Genomic DNA, 22359 nt, shown 5'->3' with positions numbered 1-22359 from the left:
CCAACCAGTCCACAGCAACTCTCCGAAGAGCAACCCACCCCGACCCTCATCCCTCTGACGAACGCAGCTATCACTTTGGGCAATTTAGAATGGCTAATTCACCTGACCTGCACATCTTTGGACTGTGGGCGGAAACTGGAACACCCAGAGGAAACCCATGCAGACACTGGGAGAATGTGTAAACTCCACACAGACAGTCACCTGAGGCTGAAATCGAACCTGGGATCCTGGTGCTGTGAGGCAGTAGTGCTAACCACTGAGCTAAGGAAATACCTCAGGATTATGCCCAAGTGCTCCTTAATTGACTACCCTGTCATTCAGATAAATGGCAACCTGGTGTGGACCATGAAAAATGTTCTCGAGTGTCTGCTGAGAAATTGCACAGGATGACAGTACCCCAAATGGCAGTGTCTTATGTTGATACAAATCCTTGAGTCTGTATATGTAGTATACTTTGTGGGAAACATCATCTAACGGCAATTGCAAGTACGCATGGCTTATGTCTAGCTTCGTGTAGGACAGCTGTGTGTATACATCCTCTATGTGAGGGACTGGGTATGAAAAGCGGCTTGCCACTTGTTTAAGATTCCCACAAAGATGAACCGACCTGTCAGACTTCACAATCAGTATGACCGGTGCTGCCCATTCCGCAATCTGGGCCTGTTTGGTGGCTCCTTTGCTTTCCAGGCTTGTGGTTTCTGCCTCTACTGGATACCGGCCTATACGTTCTCTTACCCAATTCGGGTCCGGTGGGACTCTTTTGCTATCTTGACTCTGCATACCAGCAGCAACTGCAATGGCATTTCGGCCCGAATCGTAAAGAAACGTTTAACCGTTTTGGCCGAGGTTTGGCTTTGTTTTGCTGTGGGCTGACTGAGAGTCCCTCTGTTCAAGATATGTCCTGAGTGAGGCTACGCTATTGCCTTCGCTCAGGTGGTGTTGCCCAAACTCAGTCGGACTGGCGAGGGTGTCCACTTCCACCAGAATACCCTGCAACTGGTCTGCTCCATTTTCCACATTTTTCCAATGGTAAATCCAGCTGAATTGCCTGTTTGAAGTCCAGTTGGGCTTCAACCAGCAGGCGCTTTTGCATGGTTCCATCATTAATCCCACACACCAAATGGCCTCTTGGCCTCCCACTCTCGTCGCCACTGAAATAACTCCACAGGGGCCATGTTCTCATCACCAAGTCACCCTTTATTTACCTGTCGAGAGTCCTTGACGCTGATTCAGTTCCTCCAAGACAGCACTCAGGCTGACTGAGATGTCTGCCATTCCTGTTTTTTTTTTTCTTTGTTTTTTTTCCCCAGGAAGAAAGGAAACATCCGAGTGCCAAGTTGTGCCCTTCTCAAAAGGCAATGTTGAGTGATGAAACAGTGAACCAGGGGCACTCCTGTTTATGCATGTAGGTTTGCTCACTGAGCTGAAAGGTTCATTTCCAGACGTTTTGTTACCTTACTAGCATAACCAATTCACCTAACCTGCACATCTTTGGACTGTGGGAGGAGACCGGAGCGCCTGGAGGAAACCTGGGTTCCTATGAGGCAGTGGTGCTAACCACTGAGCCACCTTTCCAAATGTTAGCTCAGCGGAATAGGTTCTGAAAGAAGTAGTTTTTAAGTGTTGTCACTGTTGCAATCAAGCATTTGATAATATATGCTAATTCAGCAGATCACAATAACTGCAGGCAGAATCCTTTATAGATCTTGAAACGCTTTATTATTAGTTTGAGGCAGATTCAGCAGGTGAATGAATATATTTCATCTTGAATCTCTGATCAAACATGGACAAAGCTTCTTATTTCTCTCAGGTTATCCCTTCACTTTCTCTTTTCAGGAGAAGGCTTTTCTGGTGATTATAACCTCTGTTACTGCAACATTTGTGATTGAACTTTCATTTTTCTGTTCTTTTGTGAGTTATGATAGCAACAGAAACGATTCCAAATGTAGATGGTTTTCAGTGACAGCGCAGACTCTGACGTTATACCACACTGGAAACTTCCAGTGAATCTCTCAGTTGGCTTGTCTCACCCTCTCTTTGCCATATTTCATTCCGGACTAATTTCACCAGACACCAGTTGCTCCTGTAAAATACAGGTTCAGGTAGTAAACCAAACAACTTTTTCAGCCACTGACAGTGGTGGCTCAGTGGTTAGCAGTGCTGCCTCACAGCGCTAGGGACCTGGGTTTGATTCCAATCTCTGGCGACTGTCTGTGTGGAGTTTGCATATTCTCTTCGTGTCTGCATGGGTTTCCTCTGGGTGCTCTGGTTTCCTCCCACAATCCACAGATGTGCAGGTGGTGGACTAGCCATGCTAAGTTGCCCATAACATCCAGGGATGTGCAAGCTAGGTGGATTGGCCATGCGAAATGTAGGGTTACAAGGATAGGATAGGGTAGGGGGTTGGGTCTGGGTGAGATGCACTTTGGAGGGTCAGTATGGAGTCGATGGGCCAAATGGCATTCTCCCACACTACAGGGATTCTGTGATTCTATGAGGTGCATAAGATGATGAAGGGTGTGGTCAGGGTGAATAGAAATCAGCTGTTGCCATTACGATGAACACCAAGGAGCATAGTTTTAAAATGATAAGCAGGAGGTTGAGAGGGGAGTTGAAGCAGAGCTTTTTCACCAAGAACATTGTGGGGATCGGGATGCACAGCCAGGGTGGGTGTAGTGAAGTGTATTTTTTTGGTAGAGTTGCTGGGCCAAAGGGACCCCTTGTGCTTTGGTTCTGCCACATACAAAAAGGTGCAATCTGAAGTTGCTGTTTTGCCATCTGCTGCATTGGTACCTTTCTTCGGGTTTCCGAAATCTGTTCCTTTCAACATTTCCTACACCCTCAATCTCTGTCTCCTGTTGTCTGTTTACATGCCTCAAAGTCTTTCACTCTCTGTCTGTAACTCCGTCTCCTTTTCCTCTTTTTATTTTTGCTTTTTGAAAAGCCTGAAGTTAGGGGACAGTGTGCGACTGCAGCAGCTGAGAAGCTGGAGCATCAAGAACTGGGCTAACATTCTCTAGATATGATTTTGTTTTGAAAAGATTTATAGCTCAGGTTGTGGTTCAGGTTGTAAGTTTGCTCACTGAGCTCGGAGATGATGACCAGACTGCTCGGACCTCTTGGCGTCATGGGAGCCGACAAACCTCCCAACATGCTGAAACAGCTCCTGGTGAATCTAAAGGACTCTATACCAACAACCAGCAAAATGAACGTCATATACAAAATACCCTGCACGGACTGTAACAAGCATTACATCAGACAGATGGGCTAGAAACTAGTCATCAGGATACACGAACACCAACGAGCCACCAAGAGACATGACCCACTATCACTTGTATCCTTACATACAGATGAAGAGGGACACCAGTTCGACTGGGACAATGCATCCGTTCTGGGACAGGCTAAACAAAGACACACACGGGAAATCCTAGAGGCCTGGCATTCAAACTGGACCTCCATCAACAAACACATCGATTTGGGCCCCATTTACCAACCTGTCAGAAACAGAATCGGAAGTGATAATCACCCACCACGATAGACTGAGACATACAAATAGAAAGTGGGATAGAACACCAGCTCTTCAAAGGAGCCTCACTGATGATCTGACCTAGCACGGTGACAAAACATCTTGAGAACAAATCTACCAGCTCAGTGAGCAACCTTACAGCCTATTCCCTGGATAAGTTACCAGTCAGTTAGCACACTTCTTCAGTGTTGTAAGTCTCTTTGGAATTCTGCAGCCCAGAGAGGTCAGTAAATCCTCAGTCAGGATGAAGAGGCTTTTGGATTGTAAGTGAATGCAGGGTAACTGAGACTGGGTGGGAAATCTGTGTTGAGGCAGCTGATATGTATGACCTCCTGAATCAATGGATTCGGGTCGAGGGACCAAAGGCCTGTTGCCCAAGTTCTATTGCAGTGGTGACAGTAGTTAATCTGATGTGCTGCTGTGTTTGAGCTATCTAAGGTGATGGATCTCATCTCTTTGGAGGCCTACAATTGAATCGCGCATTGCCAAAATCTCAGTTCCCTTTACATTTGTTTGTGTCTTCCAGTGAGCTAGGGCTGCTTCACTGTAAATGCACTGATATTTTCCCTGTTCCTGCTGATCAGAAGGACAAATACATGGGGAAACACATTGATGTATTTGTCTCCCACAGCGTCTGCAGGGGCACCTGTTCAGCTGTTAGCCGACTCTTGTCTTTTTCGATATCATTCAAGTGTATTTTAAAGTTGTTGTGGCGAGGGGGTGAATCTTATCACCTGTGTTTCAGTCGTTAACTTACTTGAACAATACTCATGCAGAGTTAGTTAGCCTTCACAGGAACATAAGGTTAACCTGCGAGGATTGGGTAAACTCAAAAACGATGTTCCTGATGACCGGAGAGTCCAGAACTAGGGGTCACAGCTGAAAGATGTGGCATTGAGGACAGAGATGGTGAGAAATCTCTTCACCCAGAGCATAGTGAGCCTGTGGAATTCTCTGCCACAGTGACAAAGGCCAAAACATTGAATGGTTTCAAGAAGGACTTTGATATAATTCTTGGGGCTAAAAGGATCAAATGGTATGATTAAAACTGTCCACTGGAGTGGTGCCAGATGACTGGATGGTGGCAAATATTATTCCCTTGTTCAAGAAAGGGAATAGGGACAACTTTAGGAATTACAGAGCAGTCAGTCTTACATCGGTGGTGGGCAAATTATTGGAGAGGCTTCTGAGAGACAGGATTTATGATTTGAAAAACATAATTTGGTTAGAGATAGTAGGCATGGTTTGTGAGGGGCAGGTCATGCCTCATGAACCTTGTTGAATTCTGGATGTAGGTTTGCTTGCTGAGCTGGAAGGTTAGTTTTCAGATGTTTCATCACCATACTAGATAACATCATCAGTGAGCCTCTGGATGAAGCACTGGTGACATGGCCCACTTTCTACTTGTGTGTCTAAGTTTCCTTGGGTTTAAAAAAAATAACTCACTTATTGAATTATTTGAGGATGTGACAAAAAGTTGATAGAGCAGTGGATGTGATGTATGTGGATTTTAGCAAGGCGTTTGATAAGGTTCGAGCTGAAAATGTGTTGCTGGAAAAGCGCAGCAGGTCAGGCAGCATCCAAGGAACAGGAGAATCAATGTTTCGGGCATAAGCCCTTCTTCAGGATAAGGTTCCCCATGGTAGGCTCATTCAGAGAGTAAGGAGGCATGGGACGCAGGGAAATGTGCCTGTCTGGATACAGAATTGGCTGGCCCATAGATGACAGAGGATAGTAGCAGATGGAAGGTGTTCAGCCTGGAGCTCGGTGACCAGTGGTGTTCCACAGGGATGTGTTCTGAGACCTCTGCTCTTTGTGATGTTTACAAATGACTTGGATGAGGAAGTGGAAGAGTGGGTTAGTAAGTTTGCTGATGGCACAAAGGTTGGAGTTGTGGATAGTGTGGAGAGCTGTTGTAGGTTGCAACGAGACATTGACAAGATGCAGAGCTGGGCTGATAGGTGGCAGATGGAGTTCAACCTAGAAAAGTGTGAAGTGATTCATTTTGGAAGGTCGCATTCGAATGCGGGGTTAAAGGCAGGATTCTGGGTAGTGTGGAGGAACAGAGGGATCTTGGGGTCCACATCCATCGATCCCTTAATGTTGCCAGGGTTGTTAAGGAGACATATGCTGTGTTGGCTTTTATTAGCAGGGGGATTGAGTTTAAAAGCCGTGAGGTTATGCTACAGCTCTGTAGAGCTTTGGTTAGACCACAGTTGGAATATTGTGTTCAGTTCTGGTCGCCTCATTAAAAGGAAGGATGTGGAAGCTTCAGAGAGGGTGCAGAGGAGATTTACCTGGACTGGACTGGACTGGAGGGCATGTCTTATGAAGAAAGGTTGAGGGGATCTAGGGCTTTTCTCATTGGAGATAGGATGAGAAGTGACTTGATAGAGGTGTACAAGATGATGAGAGGCACAGATAGGGTGGATAGCCAGAGACTTTTCCCAGGCAGAAATGGCTGTCAGAAGGGGGCATCACTTTAAGGTCATCAGAGGAAGGTTTAGGGGAGATGTCAGAGGTTGGTTCTTTACACAGAGTGTGGTGTTTGTGTGGAATCCAGTGCCAACAGTGGTAGTAGAGTCAGATACATTAGAGACATTTAAGCAACTCTTGGATGGTAGTAAAATGACGCGTGTTTAGGTTAGTTTAATCTTAGAGTAGGATAAAAAGCCGGCAGAACATCGAGGGCCGAAGGGCGTGTGCTGAACTGTTCTATGGAAAGAAAGAAGGAACACCTTCCATTTGAATTTTCTGAATGCTGATAATTCAATGGAAATACAGCAGTGAGCAGATGTTGGGAAGGTTTTTCCCTTCTTGATTTTAGATAACGATTTCTGCAAATTACCGGTTCAAGTCAGAAATGTAAGTAATATAATTGGCGGCATGTGAATTCTGCTGGGAGACACATCGGCTTCTCTATTTGCAGGTTCTATGCATAAAGCAATGTCCTTTTTTATATCCTGATTACACTAAAGAAAGGAAGCATTTGCACAGTTGCCTCATCAGTTTCTTTTATAGGACATGCCATCTCCTTTTGTGGTCTCTACTCTACACTCGTCTAGCCTTGCGCTGATTATGTTACTTTCTATTTCTACAGCATACGTTATATTTAATGTAATAATTCTCTCTACCTACCCCAATATTTTCTCCTGTACATAGTGCCCTGCCAGGTGTTGATGGTATAACAGGGATTATTAATCCAGTACCAATTATACCAACAATTATCCATAAAACATTCAACATTAACATTATGTACATGAGTTAGCATTATGAGGTGGCATCCAGTTAATCCACGGTCTTTATGTTATGAAAGATTGTATAATTTGTTACCCACAAGGGAACCACCCCCTTATTAATCAGCCTTAGATTTTCCTTGTCTCTTTAAGCAGCACGATCCATAGGCACTGCAGCCATCATTCTGAGATGTTTTCTTCCCTAATTTACCTAATCTATTCATGGTGCCTGCATGGCTTTACAGTAGAGTGGATGAATTTTGGATCAACTTTGTCAGGCCCTTGTTTATATTTAATTGCCTGCCTTGAATTCTTTGCTCTTCTGTTGGGATTGCCTTCTGGCAGGAGCTCAGGATTAGACCTTCTGGTCCACGGTTGCACGATTTATAGGGTTAACTATGGATGCAACGGAATTAAAAGCAGTGATATGCCAGTCATCAAACTGCGTTTGGATCTAACTTTCCCAGGGAAGCTGAGAATGCAGTCACTGGATGAGACACCACCGCCACATTGATTTGAACTGCTTCAATCGTCAGGGTGAAAGTGAGGACTGCAGATACTGGAGATTAGAGTCAAGAGTGTGGCGCTGGAAAAGCACAGCAGGTCAGGCAGCATCCGAGGAGCAGTAAAATCTATGTTTCAGGCAAGATCATGTATATATCTGTGGTGTGAGATGAACCATTGGGACAGGCTAATACCAGGAATGATTAGGGCAACAGGTTTAGATTTTCATCCTATTTTATTTCATTCATTAATGTCAGATCGTTTCTGGTCCAGGAGTTTTGCTTGGACAAAATAGCTCAGATGGCACTGGTGGTGAAACTCTTAACTGTTGGGTAGGGGCTTGGTTGTGGCGTTGTGGAAGGAGGTGAGGTTGTCGGGACAATTTTTTTCCTTCGGGTGGATTTCCCACCTGCACCGTTCATTGCTGTTTCCTTGTTAACAAAGAGGTGGACACAAATGTCCCATCCAATATTCAAACGAGTGGAATTCACAACCTGGGCATAAGTCATCAAGCATGCCATGTAAACATGCCTGTTCTTTTCACAAACCAGTTCAGACTCTTCTTCTTCCCAATTTGTTCTCATATTGTTGTGTTCAGCCTTTCATGCGATGTGCTGCATTCTGCCTTTGAGATGTAACCAAGTCCCTCTTGTATTCCAGTACTGATCACTGCTCTCCTGACCAGGATCAAGACGTCCCTGAAGGGCTAAAACCCACTCCCGCCATTCTGCAATCGATGCTCAACAATTAGTGTTAGTCTTGAAGCTCGAAATCAATTGTAAATGCTTCAGCTGTGACTTGAGCTTCCAGCACCTTCTACCTTTTCAGATTCACACAGGTGCAACTGTCACTGGGCATAATAATCTCAAACATATTTCAGTGTGAATCCAGGCTTGTCAGGTGCTATTTAACCATTACCTTCTCTTCAAATCGCAGTGCCCCAGCTTGCTTGGTCACAGTAACTCCCTTCCATATTGTGTGCTGTCTGCTAGCCTCTGACCTCCTGCCCTAGCTTATGCAATTATTTGTACAATTCTCCTGTTTCACTCTCTCTATCACTGGTCCTAACTGCTCTCTCACTGCTGCAACAACCCCTCGCAGTCTCATAGCTGCTCTTGTCATTAACTTGTATGCAGTCATCCCGCTCAGTGATGCTCAGAGTCCCATCACCTCCACCAGCATTATTCAAGCAATGGTTGCAGCTGAAAAATGTCAGGTGGGAAACACTTCTACCCATTGAGTAAATTTGTTGATGATGGGGAGAGATGGAACTGTTACAAACTGGACATGTTACACCTGGGCAGGGCCAGGACTGATGACCCAGGGCAAGTAATAGCTAGTGTGGTTTGGGGCAGGTTTGAAGTAAAATGGCAAGGGGGCAACCTCAGTGGCATGACACGGGAAACAGAAACAATGGAAAGAGGAGAAAGAACAGTACAGTAAAATGCAAAAATGGTAGATAGGGTAATCAAGGGTGAGAAGCAACCTGAAAAGTTAGCATCATTCAAAAGAAAGAGAGCCTAAAAGCTTTATCCTCTCAAGGTACAAAGCATTCAGAATAAGGTAGATGGACTGACTGTGTAAATGGAGGTAAATGGATATGATCCTTTAGCCATCACACAGACATGGTTACAGGGAAATCAGAACTGGAAACGTAACATTCAGGGACATTTGACTTTTTGGAAAGATGTGAGGGTGGAGTGGAACTGTCAGAAAGAGCTGAAACAAGGACAGTGGTGAGAGATGCTTGTATGATGTAGTCAACGGGAGTGAAAGTAAATAACAGCATGGCAAAGATGACACTGGTTGGAATAAAGACTGTAGATCCCCAAAACATTCCTTAGATGATACATACTTTATGAAGAAAATAACTTTAAAACCATCAAGAAAACAATGATACTGATTTTTAATAAATCCCTACAGTGTAGAAACAGGCAATTTGGGTTTATTTGGAAGCACTAGTTTTCGGAGCACTGCTCCTTCATCAGGTGGTTGTGACTCCGAAAGCTAGTGCTTCCAAATAAACCTTTTGGACTCTAACCTGGTGTTGTGATTTTTAACTTTGTACTGCCCAGTCCAACACCGGCGTCTCCAAATCATTTCAATAAGGAAAGTAACTATAGAGGTGCAGAATTTCTCTGCTTCCTGAATGAGATGTACAGCACGGAAACAACAGACCCTTCAGTCCAACTCATCCGTGCTGACCAGATATCCCAACCTAACCTAGCCCCACCTGCCAGCATCCGGCCCATATCCCTCCAAACCCTTCCTATTCATATACCCATCCAAATGCCTTTTTAATGTTGCAATTGTACCAGCCTCCACCACTTCCTCTGGCAGCTCATTCCATATACGTACCACCCTCTGAGTGAAAAAGCTACACCTTGAGTCTCTTTTATATCTTTCCCCTCTCACCCTAAACCTATTCCCTCTAGTTCTGGACTCCCCCACCCCAGCGAAAAGACTTTGTCTATTTATCCTATCCATGCCCCTCATGATTGCACATATTCTAGAAGTGAATGAAGAGTAAAATTATGTTGAAATAATTTGCAATTTTGTTCAGACAACGGACAGATAGATTTTTCGTAAACTATTAAGGATAATGCTGATTGAACAGTGACAAAAGCAATTGGCTTTCTATCCGAAGCCAGACGAAATACTTCATCTTATTGACGTACTACAGACATTTTTTTTGCTGCAGTAAAGCGGTAGTGAATTCTCTTTGACACTCGCAGACAGCCATGTTTATTTTGTATGTGGTTCTGGACCTCTCGTGCTTTAAGTACGCGTAGAATCCAAGTGCAGAAAAAAAGCTAACATTAATGGGACGAGTATTTTTTAAAATACTTCTGTTTTGAGAAACAGTCATACCGGACTAGAAACGTTAACTTCCTGAAGAAGGGCTCATGCCCGAAACGTCGGTTCTCCTGCTCCTTGGATGCTGCCTGACCTGCTGCGCTTTTCCAGCAACACATTTTCAGCTCTGATCTCCAGCATCTGCAGACCTCACTTGCTCCTTTAAAAACGTTAACTATTTGTTTATCTATGAAAGCAGACCTGCTCAGTTGCTCCAGGCATTTGTTTCAGATTCACAGCATCAGCAGTGTTTTGCTTTTATTCAAGTACTTTTGGATGGGCGGCTTCTGTTCAGTTAATTGTTGGCCGTCCCGAACGACGCAAATCAAAGCCAATGGCGGCCAGAATTCCCACAATTCACCGCGACGCAGAAACCGCCCGAGCTCATTTCCCCAGGGGTGGGAAGTGCGCATGCTTGACTTTTTGCCAGGCGCGGGGCATTGTGGGGGTTCCTTTGTTATGGCTCGGGCTCAGTGGAAGCGGTGCAGAGGATGGAAGGGGCGCTGCACTGAGGACTAGGGAAGGCCATTCACATTGTCGCCCAGCTCTCATTGCCCTTCGACTGAGTGACTCTGTCCAGACCATTTCTCAGAGCAGCTAACCGCTCGACAACGTTGCTGTGGATCTGCATTATCATGTAGGCCGGACCAGGTAAGGAAGGCGGTGTCAATAAAGCAGATTTTTTTTTCTCTCAATAACTTGATGGTAGCTCCATTATCATTATTAAGGCCAGCTTTATAATCCGGATTTATTATTTGGTTTTGAATTCCGATTCCACCGACAAACATGAACCTGCGCACCTCCCCCCCCGTCCCCAGAGCATTAAAATAAAACAAAGAACGTGCAGATGCTGGCAAGCTGAAACAGCTCTGAAGATGGGTCACCAGACTCGAAGCATTAACTCTGCTTCCTCTCCACAGATGCTGCCAGACATGTTGAGTTTCTCAAGCCATTTCTGCTTTTGCTCCCACCCAAAGCACTAGCCTGGGCCTCTTGATTACTGCTTCAGTGACCTGACCGTCTGCCTCTGGCATATCCTTTGTCCCCTTTGTTCTCCCCAACGTGGATACCACATTCTGATTTTCTTAAATTCCTTTTGAGGCCCTGAAATCCCTGTGGCAGGGTCATTTTGGCAAGTAGGGATTGACTGTCCTGAACTCCACACGACAGGGTCTGTCAGTGACTGGGGATTAACTTGTGCTGAGCTAATTGTGACAGGGTCATGTTGGGATTCAGGGATTGTACAAATTAAAAATCACAAAGGAGCAATTCAAATTGCTGGGAGAACATAAAACAGTACAGCGCAAAAGAGAACCTTCGGGCCACCATGTCTGCACCGACCAGAATGCTGTTCTTAATGAAGTCCATCTGCCTGCACACTACCTGTATCCCTCTCTTCCCTACCTTTCATGTGTCCATCGAAATGCTTCTAAAACATTGCTATCATATTTGCTTCTACCACTGCCAGTGTGTTCTAGGCACCTCCCACTAACTATGTATTTAAAGAAAATAAATTGCCTTGCACATCGCCATTAAACTTTCTCAGTAACCTTTAAGCTTAATATTTGTTGTTTTCATCTCAGGAAAAAGACTCCCAACTATCCACCCTATCCTTACCTCTCATATTTTTATATACTTTTATTAGCATTGCTTAAGCACAAACAATCTAAGTTTGCCCAACCTCTCCTTATCGTTAATGCATTCCAATCCAGGCAACATCCTGATAAACTTCTGTTGCATTTTCTTTAATACCTCCACATCCTTCCTGTAGTGTGGCATCCAGAACTGCACACAATACTCCAAATGTGGCCTATCTAAAGTCTCGTACAGTTGCACCATGACTTGCCAACTTTTATACTGCATGCCACACCCCTTCTCTACCACCTTACCCGCTTGTGCTGATTAGGGAGTATGGACTTGCACCCCAAGATTCCTCTAAATCAATCAGTAAAGGTCCTGCCTTTTACTGTATATTTTTCTTTTGCGTTTGACCTTTCAAAATTCATCAGCTCACACTTATCGGGGTTAAGCCCATCTGCCATTTCAGTGCCCCACTTTCTAACTGATATTTATCCTGCTGTATCCTTTGACAACCTTCCCCAATGTTTACAATTTCACCAATTTTCATATTGTCCGCAACTACCCACTGTCTTCTATGACCAAGCCAATTTTGTATCAAACTTACCAACTCACCGTGGATCCCATGTGACTTGATTTCCTTGACCAGCCTGCCATGAGAGACTTTGTCAAATCTTTTAGAAGCTTTTTATGTAGACAACATCTACTGCCCTACACTCATCAATTATCTTTGTCACCTTTTCAAAAACCTCAATTAAATTTATGACAGGACAAAACAAAGTCTTGATATTATCCCTAATAAGTCCATTGTTTTCCAAGTGCAAGTAAAGATTCTTTTTCTCAAATGCATGTGTACTATAGGTCCTCTGATGAAGAGCTGGTGCCCGAAACATCAATTCTCCTGCTCCTTGGATGCTACCTGACCTGCTGTGCTTTTCCAGCACCCCACACTCTCGACTAGTGATCCTCTGAGTCCAAAGTAGAAGAGCAGATATTTAGGTAAATTCAAAGAGGCGTAAAAGTAATCGAGTAGTGTTAGGGATTTCACCTTCTCCCCTCCCACAACGTAAACTGGGATGGTCATTGTGTGAAAAGTTTGGAGGGAGCAGAATTCTTCAAATGCATCTAGGAGAGCTTTTTAGGCCAGTACCTACCAGACTATGAGGCCAGAACCTGTGGGTCCTGGACTTAATTTTCGATAATGAAGCTGGGAAAGTAGTTGAAGTATCAATGGGAGAACATCTTGCAGGCAGTGATCATAATTCTGTTACGTGGGTGGCACGGTGGCTCAGTGGTTAGCACTGATGCCTCACAGCACCAGGGTCCCAGGTTCGATTCCAGCCTCGGGCAACTGTCTGTGTCGAGTTTGTGCATTCTCCCCGTGTCTGCGTGGGTTTCCTCCCACAGTCCAAAAATGTGCAGGTCAGGTGAATTGGCCATGCTAAATTGCCCATAGTGTTAGGTGCATTAGTCAGAGGGAATTGGGTCTGGGTGGGTTACTCTTCGGAGGGTCAGTGTGGACTTGTTGGGCCGAAGGGCCTGTTTCCACACTGTAGGGAATCTAATCTAATCTAAAATTGCAAGGGAAAAGAACCAGAATTGCCTGAAATAATTGTTCTCTATTGTGGGTAGGCCACTTTAAATAAAACCAGGTATAATTTGGCTAGAGTGGACGGAAAGAAGATCCTGTCAGGTAAATCAGTATCAAAGCAGTGGGACATATTCAAGAAGGAAATGGGGAGGAGGATAAGGCCAACATCTTTAAAAAAAGACAAAGGGTCAGACCAATAAATTTGATCCACAGGAAGAGGGAGGCTTATGGCAGATACTGAGGACTTAAAACACCAGAAGCCCCAGAAGTGTATAGAATATGAAAGGGAAAATTTAAAAAGGAAATTAGAAGTGTGGTATAAGAGGACAATGGCAGGTTAAATTAATGTCCTAAGTTATTTTTCAAGAACATTAAAAGGTAAAAGGATAACTAGGGAAAGAGTAGGGCCCACTGTGGGGTAATTTATGCATGGAGCCAGAGGATGTATGAAGGGTTCTAGATCAATACTTTCTGTTAGTGTTCACTAGTGAGAGGAACAATGTGGATACAGAAATCAGAGAATAGGACTGTTATATATTTAAATAAACTATCATAAACAAGTACTGAGTGGCCTAGCAGACTTAAAGGTAGATAAATCTGCTGGGCTGGGTGAAATGTAGCCAGGCTGTTGAGTGAGGTGGGCATGTGCAAAAAAAAAAATCATTTTCTCCTCTAGCTACAGGAGAGGTGCCAGAGCATTAGAGGACAGCTAATGTATCATTATTCAAGAAGGGCACAAGGGATGTACCAAGAAACTACAGGCTAGTCAGCCTAATCTCAGTAGTGTAGAAAGTGAGGACTGCAGATGCTGGAGATCCTGATGAAGGGCTTATGCCTGAAACGTCAATTCTCCTCCTTGGATGCTGCCTGACCTGCTGTGCTTTTCCAGCACCACACTCTCGACTCCAACCTCAGTAGTGGGGAAGCTATTGGAACCAAGTCTGAGGGACAGAATCTGCACTTGAAGAGGCAAAAACATGGTTTTATGAAAGGAAGGTTAGGGTTAGACCAACTTGATTGAAAGTTTCAAAGAGGTGACTGGATGGTGTAGATGAGGGCAATGCATTTGATGTTGTCTACCTGAACGTTTTGCAAAGTTTTTGATAAAGTTCTGTATGATAGACTGGTAACAAAGACAAGAGCACATGGATTCCAAGGAAATTTGGCAATTTCATTCCAGAATTAGCCAAGTGGCAGGAAGCAGAGGACCAATCGATGAGGGTGTTTTTGTGACTGGAAGCCTGTGCTGATTGGGCTCTGAAAGTTTCATTGTATATGTAAACCACAAACTTACAATTTAGCCTTGAGTATATGAGGGTTGATCAGAAGATTTGCAGATGGTACAAGAACTGTTCTGAATAATGGGGAGGAAAGCTTTAATTACACAAGGATAGAGACAGGCTGATCAGTAGCAACTAGAATTCAATCAAGATAAGTCCAGGCGGGACAAATAAGGCAAGCGAATATATATTGAATAATAGGAGCCCAGGATAAAATTGAGGGGCGTAGACAGGAAGCAACTTTTCTCCCCCTTAATAAAGGGATCAAGGACTGGGGCATTGTTTTAAGGTAAAGGTCAGAAGGCTTAGGAGGAAAAATCCTTTTTTAACCAGAGAGTAGTGGGAATCTGCAGTTCATTGCCTGTAAGGATAGAGGAAGCAGAAACCCTCACTACATTTAAGAAACATTTAGGTGTAAAACTGTGACGGCATACAAGGCTATGGGTTGCTGGAAAATGGATTAGGTGATTGTTTTTGATTGAGCCTGTGCCAATGGCCCAAAAAGCCGCCTTCTGTGCTGTAGATCTCTTTTTGGCTGTAAATCTGCTTTGAACTCCCTGTGACTGGATCATGTCAGTGAGTAGGAATTGGTACTCTTATGACAGGATGACTTTGTTGAATGAGAATGGTCTGTCCTGAACGCCTTGTGACTGGGTCAGGTTGGTGAGTGAGGAATGACTATCCTGAATTTCCTCCCTCTCATAGGGTCCTGTTGGTGAGTGGAGATTGACTGACGGACGGACTGACGGATTGTCCTGGGAACCCATAGGAAGACTATCTAAAAAGCTGGAGGTACAAGGGAGTAGCAAATTCAGTCAGCCTTCCTGCTGATTGAGAACTGGAAGCTGAGTGAGTCAGTGTGATAAATAGGAGAAAGCCCTTCCTGAAGAAGGGCTTATGCCCGAAATGTCGATTCTCCTGTTCCCTGGATGCTGCCTGACCTGCGCTTTTCCAGCAACACATTTCCAGTGTGATAAATAGTAATGTAAATATTTATTTTTACAAATTCACTTGGAGTTTTTTTTTAATTACAATTGAGTTTAATGCTTTTGTTAGGTAAATATCCTTTCTGTTTGTAGTGAACCACATTGCATCCCTGAGAAGATGCTGGTAGTTAATTCATTCATTGATGGGACTTTAACAGCTGCTGTAGTGGGGTGGAAGTGTGGAGGGAAAAGTTCTCGGACCACTCGTAGGTTGCAATCTAGTACTCGCCTTTATTGTAATTAAGCCAGCAAGAGAGCAATAGACAAAAATCCAGGGCATCAATCAGGGATCACCCTGAATATGCTAAAAACTGATCTCTGATTTCTACCAGAAAGGCAGCATATTTTATAGGCTTTAAGTGTGTAACAATTTTACGTGTTGCATTCACACACAACGAAACGTTATGTTCTCATAAGTAAAATTAGATAAAGCAAGCCAGTTAACAATGTTCTAACAATAATACTGGGAAGAAGCGTATACAGAAACATCTCCAAGCTTATGCAGAGACTCCTGTATTCTTGCAATTCATGTTCTCACAGTCACTGTTCCTGCAGCTGCCATTTTGAACTTGTAAGACAAACTATTATTGCAGAATGGAGACTTACAAAATACAGACTTATAATTGTTGATTTCCCAATACTTTATCATAGCAACACTGACAGCTTTGTTAGGAAGGGCGTTCCAGGAATTTGACACAGGGATGGTGAAGAAATTGTTCCACCTCAAGATGGCATGAGATCTGGAGGGAATCCCTGAGGGTTCTGATATTCCATTCACCCAGGAGGAATGGAGCCTGCGGCTGGCCTGAAGGAATTGGGAACACTTTGTAGAGCAGCAGACCCTGATTTCAGATTTGCAGCTCCCTGATTGGCAACTCCTCTTCCTTCCCTCACCCTGTCCCTTCCTCCCAGGAGCAAGCAGAGAGGAACAGCCCTCATCTTGGGGCAGCAGCGGATCGGCGGGCAAAAGGAAAGAGAAATAAGAGATTCCGCTTTGCAGTAAATCACTGAGGCTTTGATGTCTGGTCAGGGGAGGTGGGTGGGAAGGATTCATTACCTGCTGTTGGAGGCTCCAAACCCAGAATTAGGCTCATTGATTTGATAGCGAGGCCAGGCAGAGGACGGGGAGGGAGGGAGAAAACTGGGCAAGAAACGGGAGACATTAATTTGGATTTCAGCCCAGAAAGAGAAAATGTGTGGGACAGAAATTTACAACTTGGGGGAACAAGAGGAAAAAGTTTCATAGGAACTGGAATTATCTGTTTCAAATTTCCAACTTGTACTGACGGTTGATGACTTTTGTAAACTTGTTTACAGGGTTTTGAAAGGGGCCACTTGCAGATGAGAAACTCAAATCAAATATCACATTAAGACTTGACAGTCACTTACTCTGCGACTTGGACGTCATTGACCTTTGAGCTGAAAAGAAGACATTTGTGAACCAGTTACACAGCCTGAAAACAAACACTTTGCCCACTCACAGCGGCAAGAAACTGCTGTTTCTATAAATGTGTTCTGTATGAGGACAAGGCTTCAGCTGATTTATACACACTCCTCTCACAGCTAACCATTCACAAAGATACCAGCACAATGGAGAAACCATGGAAATGTGGCGACTGTGGAAAGGAATTCCGTTTTGCATCCCAGCTGGAAACTCATCAACGCAGTCACACCGGGGAGAGACCATTCCCCTGCTCAGAGTGTGGGAAAGGATTTATCAATTCGTCCTCTCTCCTGAGACACCAGCGGGTTCATGATGTGGAAAAGCGCTTTACTTGCACCGTGTGTGGAAAGGGGTTTAATCGATCATCCAACCTTCTCACACACCAGCGCATTCACACAGGGGAGCGGCCGTTCACCTGCTCAGAGTGCGGGAAGGGTTTCACCAGTTCATCCCATCTTCTGAAACACCAACGTGGTCACACCGGGAGGAAGCCATTCACCTGCTCCCAGTGTGGGAAGGGATTCACTAACTCCACTGACCTTCTAACACACCAGCGAGTTCACACCGGGGAGCGGCCGTTCACCTGCTCGGAGTGTGGGAAAGGATTCACTCAATTGCAAAACCTAATGAGACACCACCGAGTTCACACGGGAGAGAAGCCGTTTATTTGCTTTGTGTGTTGGAAGCGATTCGCTGAATCACAGCATCTAAGGAGACACCAGCAAGTTCACAAGTGACTTTCATGTTCACATTCTGCTATTATTCACATCCACAATTGAAAATTCTCATATTTGGAGTTTATTTTTGCTGCAGTTCAACTCCAACCTGTTGTAGAGTTACTGATATTCATAATGTTTGTTGTTTGTGACTAATTGATCAGCCAGGGTCTAATTGAATGGCAGACCTGGCCAAGGGGTTGAATGGCCTACTCCAACTCCAATGTATCCCAGCCATCGCATTCTCTTTTAGTTTGCTGAAATACTGGTTTATGGAGTTCTTCCCATTCTTCCATGAGTTTCCATCCATTAGTATTGTTTGAGTCCAAGTTTCCTAGGAATCGGAACTGGGCATTTGGTTCCTGGAGACTACTCTGTTCATTGAGGTTATGGCTGATCTGCAACTGAAAGTACACAGATAAATAACAATTTTAATGCTGGCTTCCCCAATCTGTTACAAGCTATTTTACAATGAGTTTTTTTGTTTTTATCCCACCTTCAGTTAGGAAAGTTTCCCAAGGTGCAACTCGGAAGCATTCACTGTCAAATTTGACAAAACTCTATCTTATCTAATCAACCTATTCAGAGATATTATTACAGATCGCAGGAGCAGGTAGAATTTTAACCCAAACCTCTGGTTCAGGGGTAGGGACACTACCACCTCTCTGAAAGAGCCCTATCTTCTGACAAAAATATTGACAATGAGTCGAAGAAAGGGAGATTGGGAGGTAAAATGCTTTGATAATGGCTTGGGTTTTTAAGACAAAGGAGGAGAGTTACAGACTATCTGAGAGGGATAGTGAGGATGTTAGGTTTGATGACTAAAGGCCCAGACTGTGTGACAGAGAGAGTGTATGTGTGAGGGAGGGATGTGTCAGAGGCTAGAGTTTGAGGAATGCAGAGCTCTCATGGTGTTGTCCGGATGGATGTTACAGATATTAGCAGGTGTGAGCAATGGAAGGGATTTGAAGAGAAGATAAGAATATACAAATGGAGGCATTTGTGGAGCTGGAGTCATTGCAGGTCCAGTGAACACAGAGTGTAAGGGATAAGTGTAACATGGGGATGGTCAGGGAAATGTGCATCAGAATTTGGATAGGCTGAAGCTTCAGCAGAGGAAGACAGTTAGAGAACTAGAATAGACGAGCAGAAGGGCAACACAGTCACATGAGCCTGAGAGAGGTGCTGAGGGAATAACAGGTAATCACTGTACATTCAGAACCTGATGTCATGTGTTTGGCAGCTTTTTCACTCAGAGGGTGTATGGAATGAGCTGCCAGAGGAAGTGGTGGAGGCTGGTATAATTGCAACATTTAAGAGGCATTTGGATGGGTATATGAATAGGAAGGGTTTGGAGGGATATGGGCTGGGTGTTGGCAGGTGGGACTACATTGGGTTGGACCAAAGGGTCTGTTTCCATGCTGTACAGCTCTATGACTCTTAAGTCATCAATCACTCCTTGAAGGAGAATCCAAGGTAATGGAGATGAGGGATCCAGTGCCGAAAATTGTGATAAACTAAAGAGAAGACCAGGTAGAACTGAGGGAAATGATAATCAAAGCACTGACGGAAAGGAAAAAATTCTTCGAGGTAAGGCTCGAGGTTGTGAAAGTGGTGATGAGATAGAAATAAAAGCTCTGCATCTGAAGGCAAGTAGTATTCATTGCACAATGTATTAATTAACAGCTCAAATCTGAATAAATATGTATGATATGATAGCATTACAAAGGCACAGCTCCAAGATAACAAATTTAGATAACATGGGACCTGAATATTGAAGAGTACGTGCACTGCTGATGGACAGAATGTTAGGAAAAGGTGAATGAACAGCTTTGCTTAGAATGACTTTTCTACAATAGATAGTCATAACTTTAGTTCTAATGGTGAAGGACTAAAATCGGTTTTGGTAGAGATAAGAAATTCTAAAGTCAAGAAATAATTTGTGGGAGACCGTTTTGCGCCACCTAACAATAGGATGGGTATACGGGAGGAAATGGGGGCTTGTGAGAGAGATCAGCAGTAATCACTGTAATTTCAATATGTGTATTGGCTGGATGAATGAGATTGGCAAAGGTAACTGGGAGTACGAATTCAGTGAGTATTTCTGGGAGAGTTTCCTGGAGCAGCACATTCTGAAGCCAGATGGAGGAAAGACTACACAAGATGTGGTAATGTGCCACATAAGGTTTAATTAAGAATGTAATTGTAAATTGCCTTTAGATATCATAACATGAGAGTTTGAGAGGGAAGAGTAGGCCCTAAATTAGTTTTAAATGATATTAAGGGCAAAATATCATTTATGGAGTACAGTACTTGCTAAAGTGAACTAGAAATGTAGGTTGAGAAATAGGTCAGTAGAGATAAATGGCATATATTTGAGGAGATATTTCCTTTCACTTACTAAAGATGCAGGTCATTGTGAAAGAAAGTGCATCCTCCACCTAGAGATAAGAAAACCAAAGAGTATCAATTTGAAAGAAAAAAGTGCACAATTCTGTGAAGATTAGTGACAGGCCAGAAGATTGGGCAGAGTCCAAAAACTACAAAGAATGACTAAAGAATAGTGACGATAGTGAAGTAAGACCATAAAACGAGTTGTAAATATTTTAAAGAAGTGCTCCTGTAAATATTTTAAATCCGAAAAGATTAAAGAAATACTTGTAGAGAGTGTGACTGAGACGTTAATAATGGAAAGTAAGGAAATGAGAGATGATTTGTACAGATATTTTGTCTGTCATCACAGCAGTGGATACAAATAACCAGAAAGTCCCATAAATATTTGTAAGTCAGGTGAAGGTAAGGAGAAACATAATCACCAGGAATGTTTACTGGGAGAACTATTATAACTAAAAGCCAATAAGTCACTGGGTCCTAGGGTGTAGCTTTGCTCGCTGAGGTGTAAGTTTGATATCCAGACGTTTCATTACCTGGCTATGTAACATCCTCAGTGGCGACCTCCAAGTGAATCCTGGGTCCTATTGGACTGCATCCTAGGTTCATAAAAGAAGTGGTTGTTGGGATAATTGAAGTTTCAAAATGCTGTAGATTCAGGAATGGTTTAATTAGATTGGAAAATAGCCAATGTAAGTGCTCCATTTCAAGAAGAGAGACAAAGTAGGAATTACATGTTAGTTTAACATCAATCATAGGGGAAATACTGGAGTCTTTTAAGGTAGTATTTGCAAGGAATTTAGAAAATCTGTGATCAGGCAGAGTCAGCATGGTTTTGTGAAAGTGCAATCATGTCTGACATTCATTCAGTTTCTTGAAGTAATACACCATTTGAAAAGTGGCAATCTGTGCTACGATTAGACTTGCAGAAAGAAGCGCCTTGAATCTTATTGAAACATACAAGATCCTGAGGAGATTTGACAATGTAGATCATAAGATGTTTCCCATATGGGAGACACTAGTAAAGAGACTAGTGAAATATGTCACAGTTTAAAGACAAAGGCACTCTCTCATGTAAGATGGAGGTGAGGAGACTTTCTATGAGATTTGAGAGTCTTTGGATCTCTCTTTCCCCAGAGCAGCGGGGACTCAGCCTTTGAACATTTGTAAGGCAGAGTGAGATAGATTTTTGATGTTTTTGAAAAATATAAGTAAGAGGGTAGGCAGGAAAGTAGAGTTGAAGCCACTCAGAGTCGAAAGGTGTGTGTGGTGAAGCCAGTCAGATCAACCAATGGTCTTATTAAATGGTGGAGCAGGTTTGAGGGGCTGAGTGGCCTACCCTGTTCCTGTTAGTGAGGTGGAAGCCAAGTGAGGTCAGTCCCAGTGGCTGATGGTAAACGGGGTGTTGATGGATCTTATAGTTGACTTGGAGCTCAGCACGAGGAGGGATTCTGTCCCACACCTACACAGGGTGTCTCTTTGCCAGGTGGCCCATTCAGTCCACAGCAACCCTCCAGAGAGCATCTCACCCAGACCCTGTATTTTCCATGGCCTTTGGGAAGAAACTGGACCACCCAGGGGAAACCCATACAGACACAGTGTGCGAACTCCATAAAGACAGTCACCTGTGGCTGGAATTGAACCCAGGTCCCTGGCGCTGTGAAGCAGCAGTACTAACTCCCTGTGGCTAGGATTCAAGTTGTTTGTGTGTGTAAAAGCTATATCTTAATGTTTCTGTATCCTTGATTTGTGGAATGAAATGTTAAAAGGTCTCTGTTAAAAACCAGAAGGATTACTGAACTTTTTTAAAAGCAAGAACCTTACCCTCATTGTAAATGTTATCTACGCAAAGATTTGTAGCTCGGGTGCTCGTTGTTGTGGTTCTGTTCGTCGAGCTGGGAATTTGTGTTGCAGATGTTTCGTCCCCTGTCTAGGTGACATCCTCAGTGCTTGGGAGCCTCCTGTGAAGCGCTTCTGTGGTGTTTCCTCCGGCATTTATAGTGGTTTGAATCTGCCGATTCCGGTTGTCAGTTCCAGCTGTCCGCTGCAGTGGCCGGTATATTGGGTCCAGATCGATGTGCTTATTGATTGATTGATTGATTGATTGACCGATTCAATCAATCAATCAATCAATAAGCACATCGATCTGGACCCAATATACCGGCCACTGCAGCGGACAGCTGGAACTGACAACCGGAATCGGCAGATTCAAACCACTATAAATGCCGGAGGAAAGATCACAGAAGCGCTT

General features: G+C 43.8%; 1 protein-coding gene across 7 annotated transcripts in view; it reads left to right on the top strand.

The window, feature by feature from the left end:
- Positions 1-22140, top strand: part of LOC122544006 (uncharacterized) — a 34110-nt gene extending 11970 nt beyond the window's left edge. Inside the window, exons 1-4 of one of the 7 annotated variants that reach the window (XM_087983670.1) lie at positions 10588-10773; positions 12562-12699; positions 15277-15556; positions 16875-22140. In XM_087983670.1, coding sequence (XP_087839796.1) covers positions 17148-17738 — 591 coding nt within the window. In that variant the 5' untranslated portion in view covers positions 10588-10773; positions 12562-12699; positions 15277-15556; positions 16875-17147 and the 3' untranslated portion in view covers positions 17739-22140. Of the gene's footprint in view, positions 1-10587; positions 10774-12561; positions 12700-15276; positions 15557-16874 lie in introns of those variants that run through there. The other 6 variants (XM_087983674.1, XM_087983669.1, XM_087983675.1 and 3 more) reach the window with 6 other exon arrangements.
- Positions 22141-22359: the final 219 nt, after the last annotated feature.

This window comes from Chiloscyllium plagiosum, unplaced genomic scaffold, assembly GCF_037043375.1.
Source record: "Chiloscyllium plagiosum isolate Xiang-an unplaced genomic scaffold, Cpla_swu_hap1 HiC_scaffold_46, whole genome shotgun sequence".
Classification (NCBI taxonomy): domain Eukaryota; kingdom Metazoa; phylum Chordata; class Chondrichthyes; order Orectolobiformes; family Hemiscylliidae; genus Chiloscyllium; species Chiloscyllium plagiosum.
This window is presented reverse-complemented; position numbering and strand designations above follow the sequence as displayed.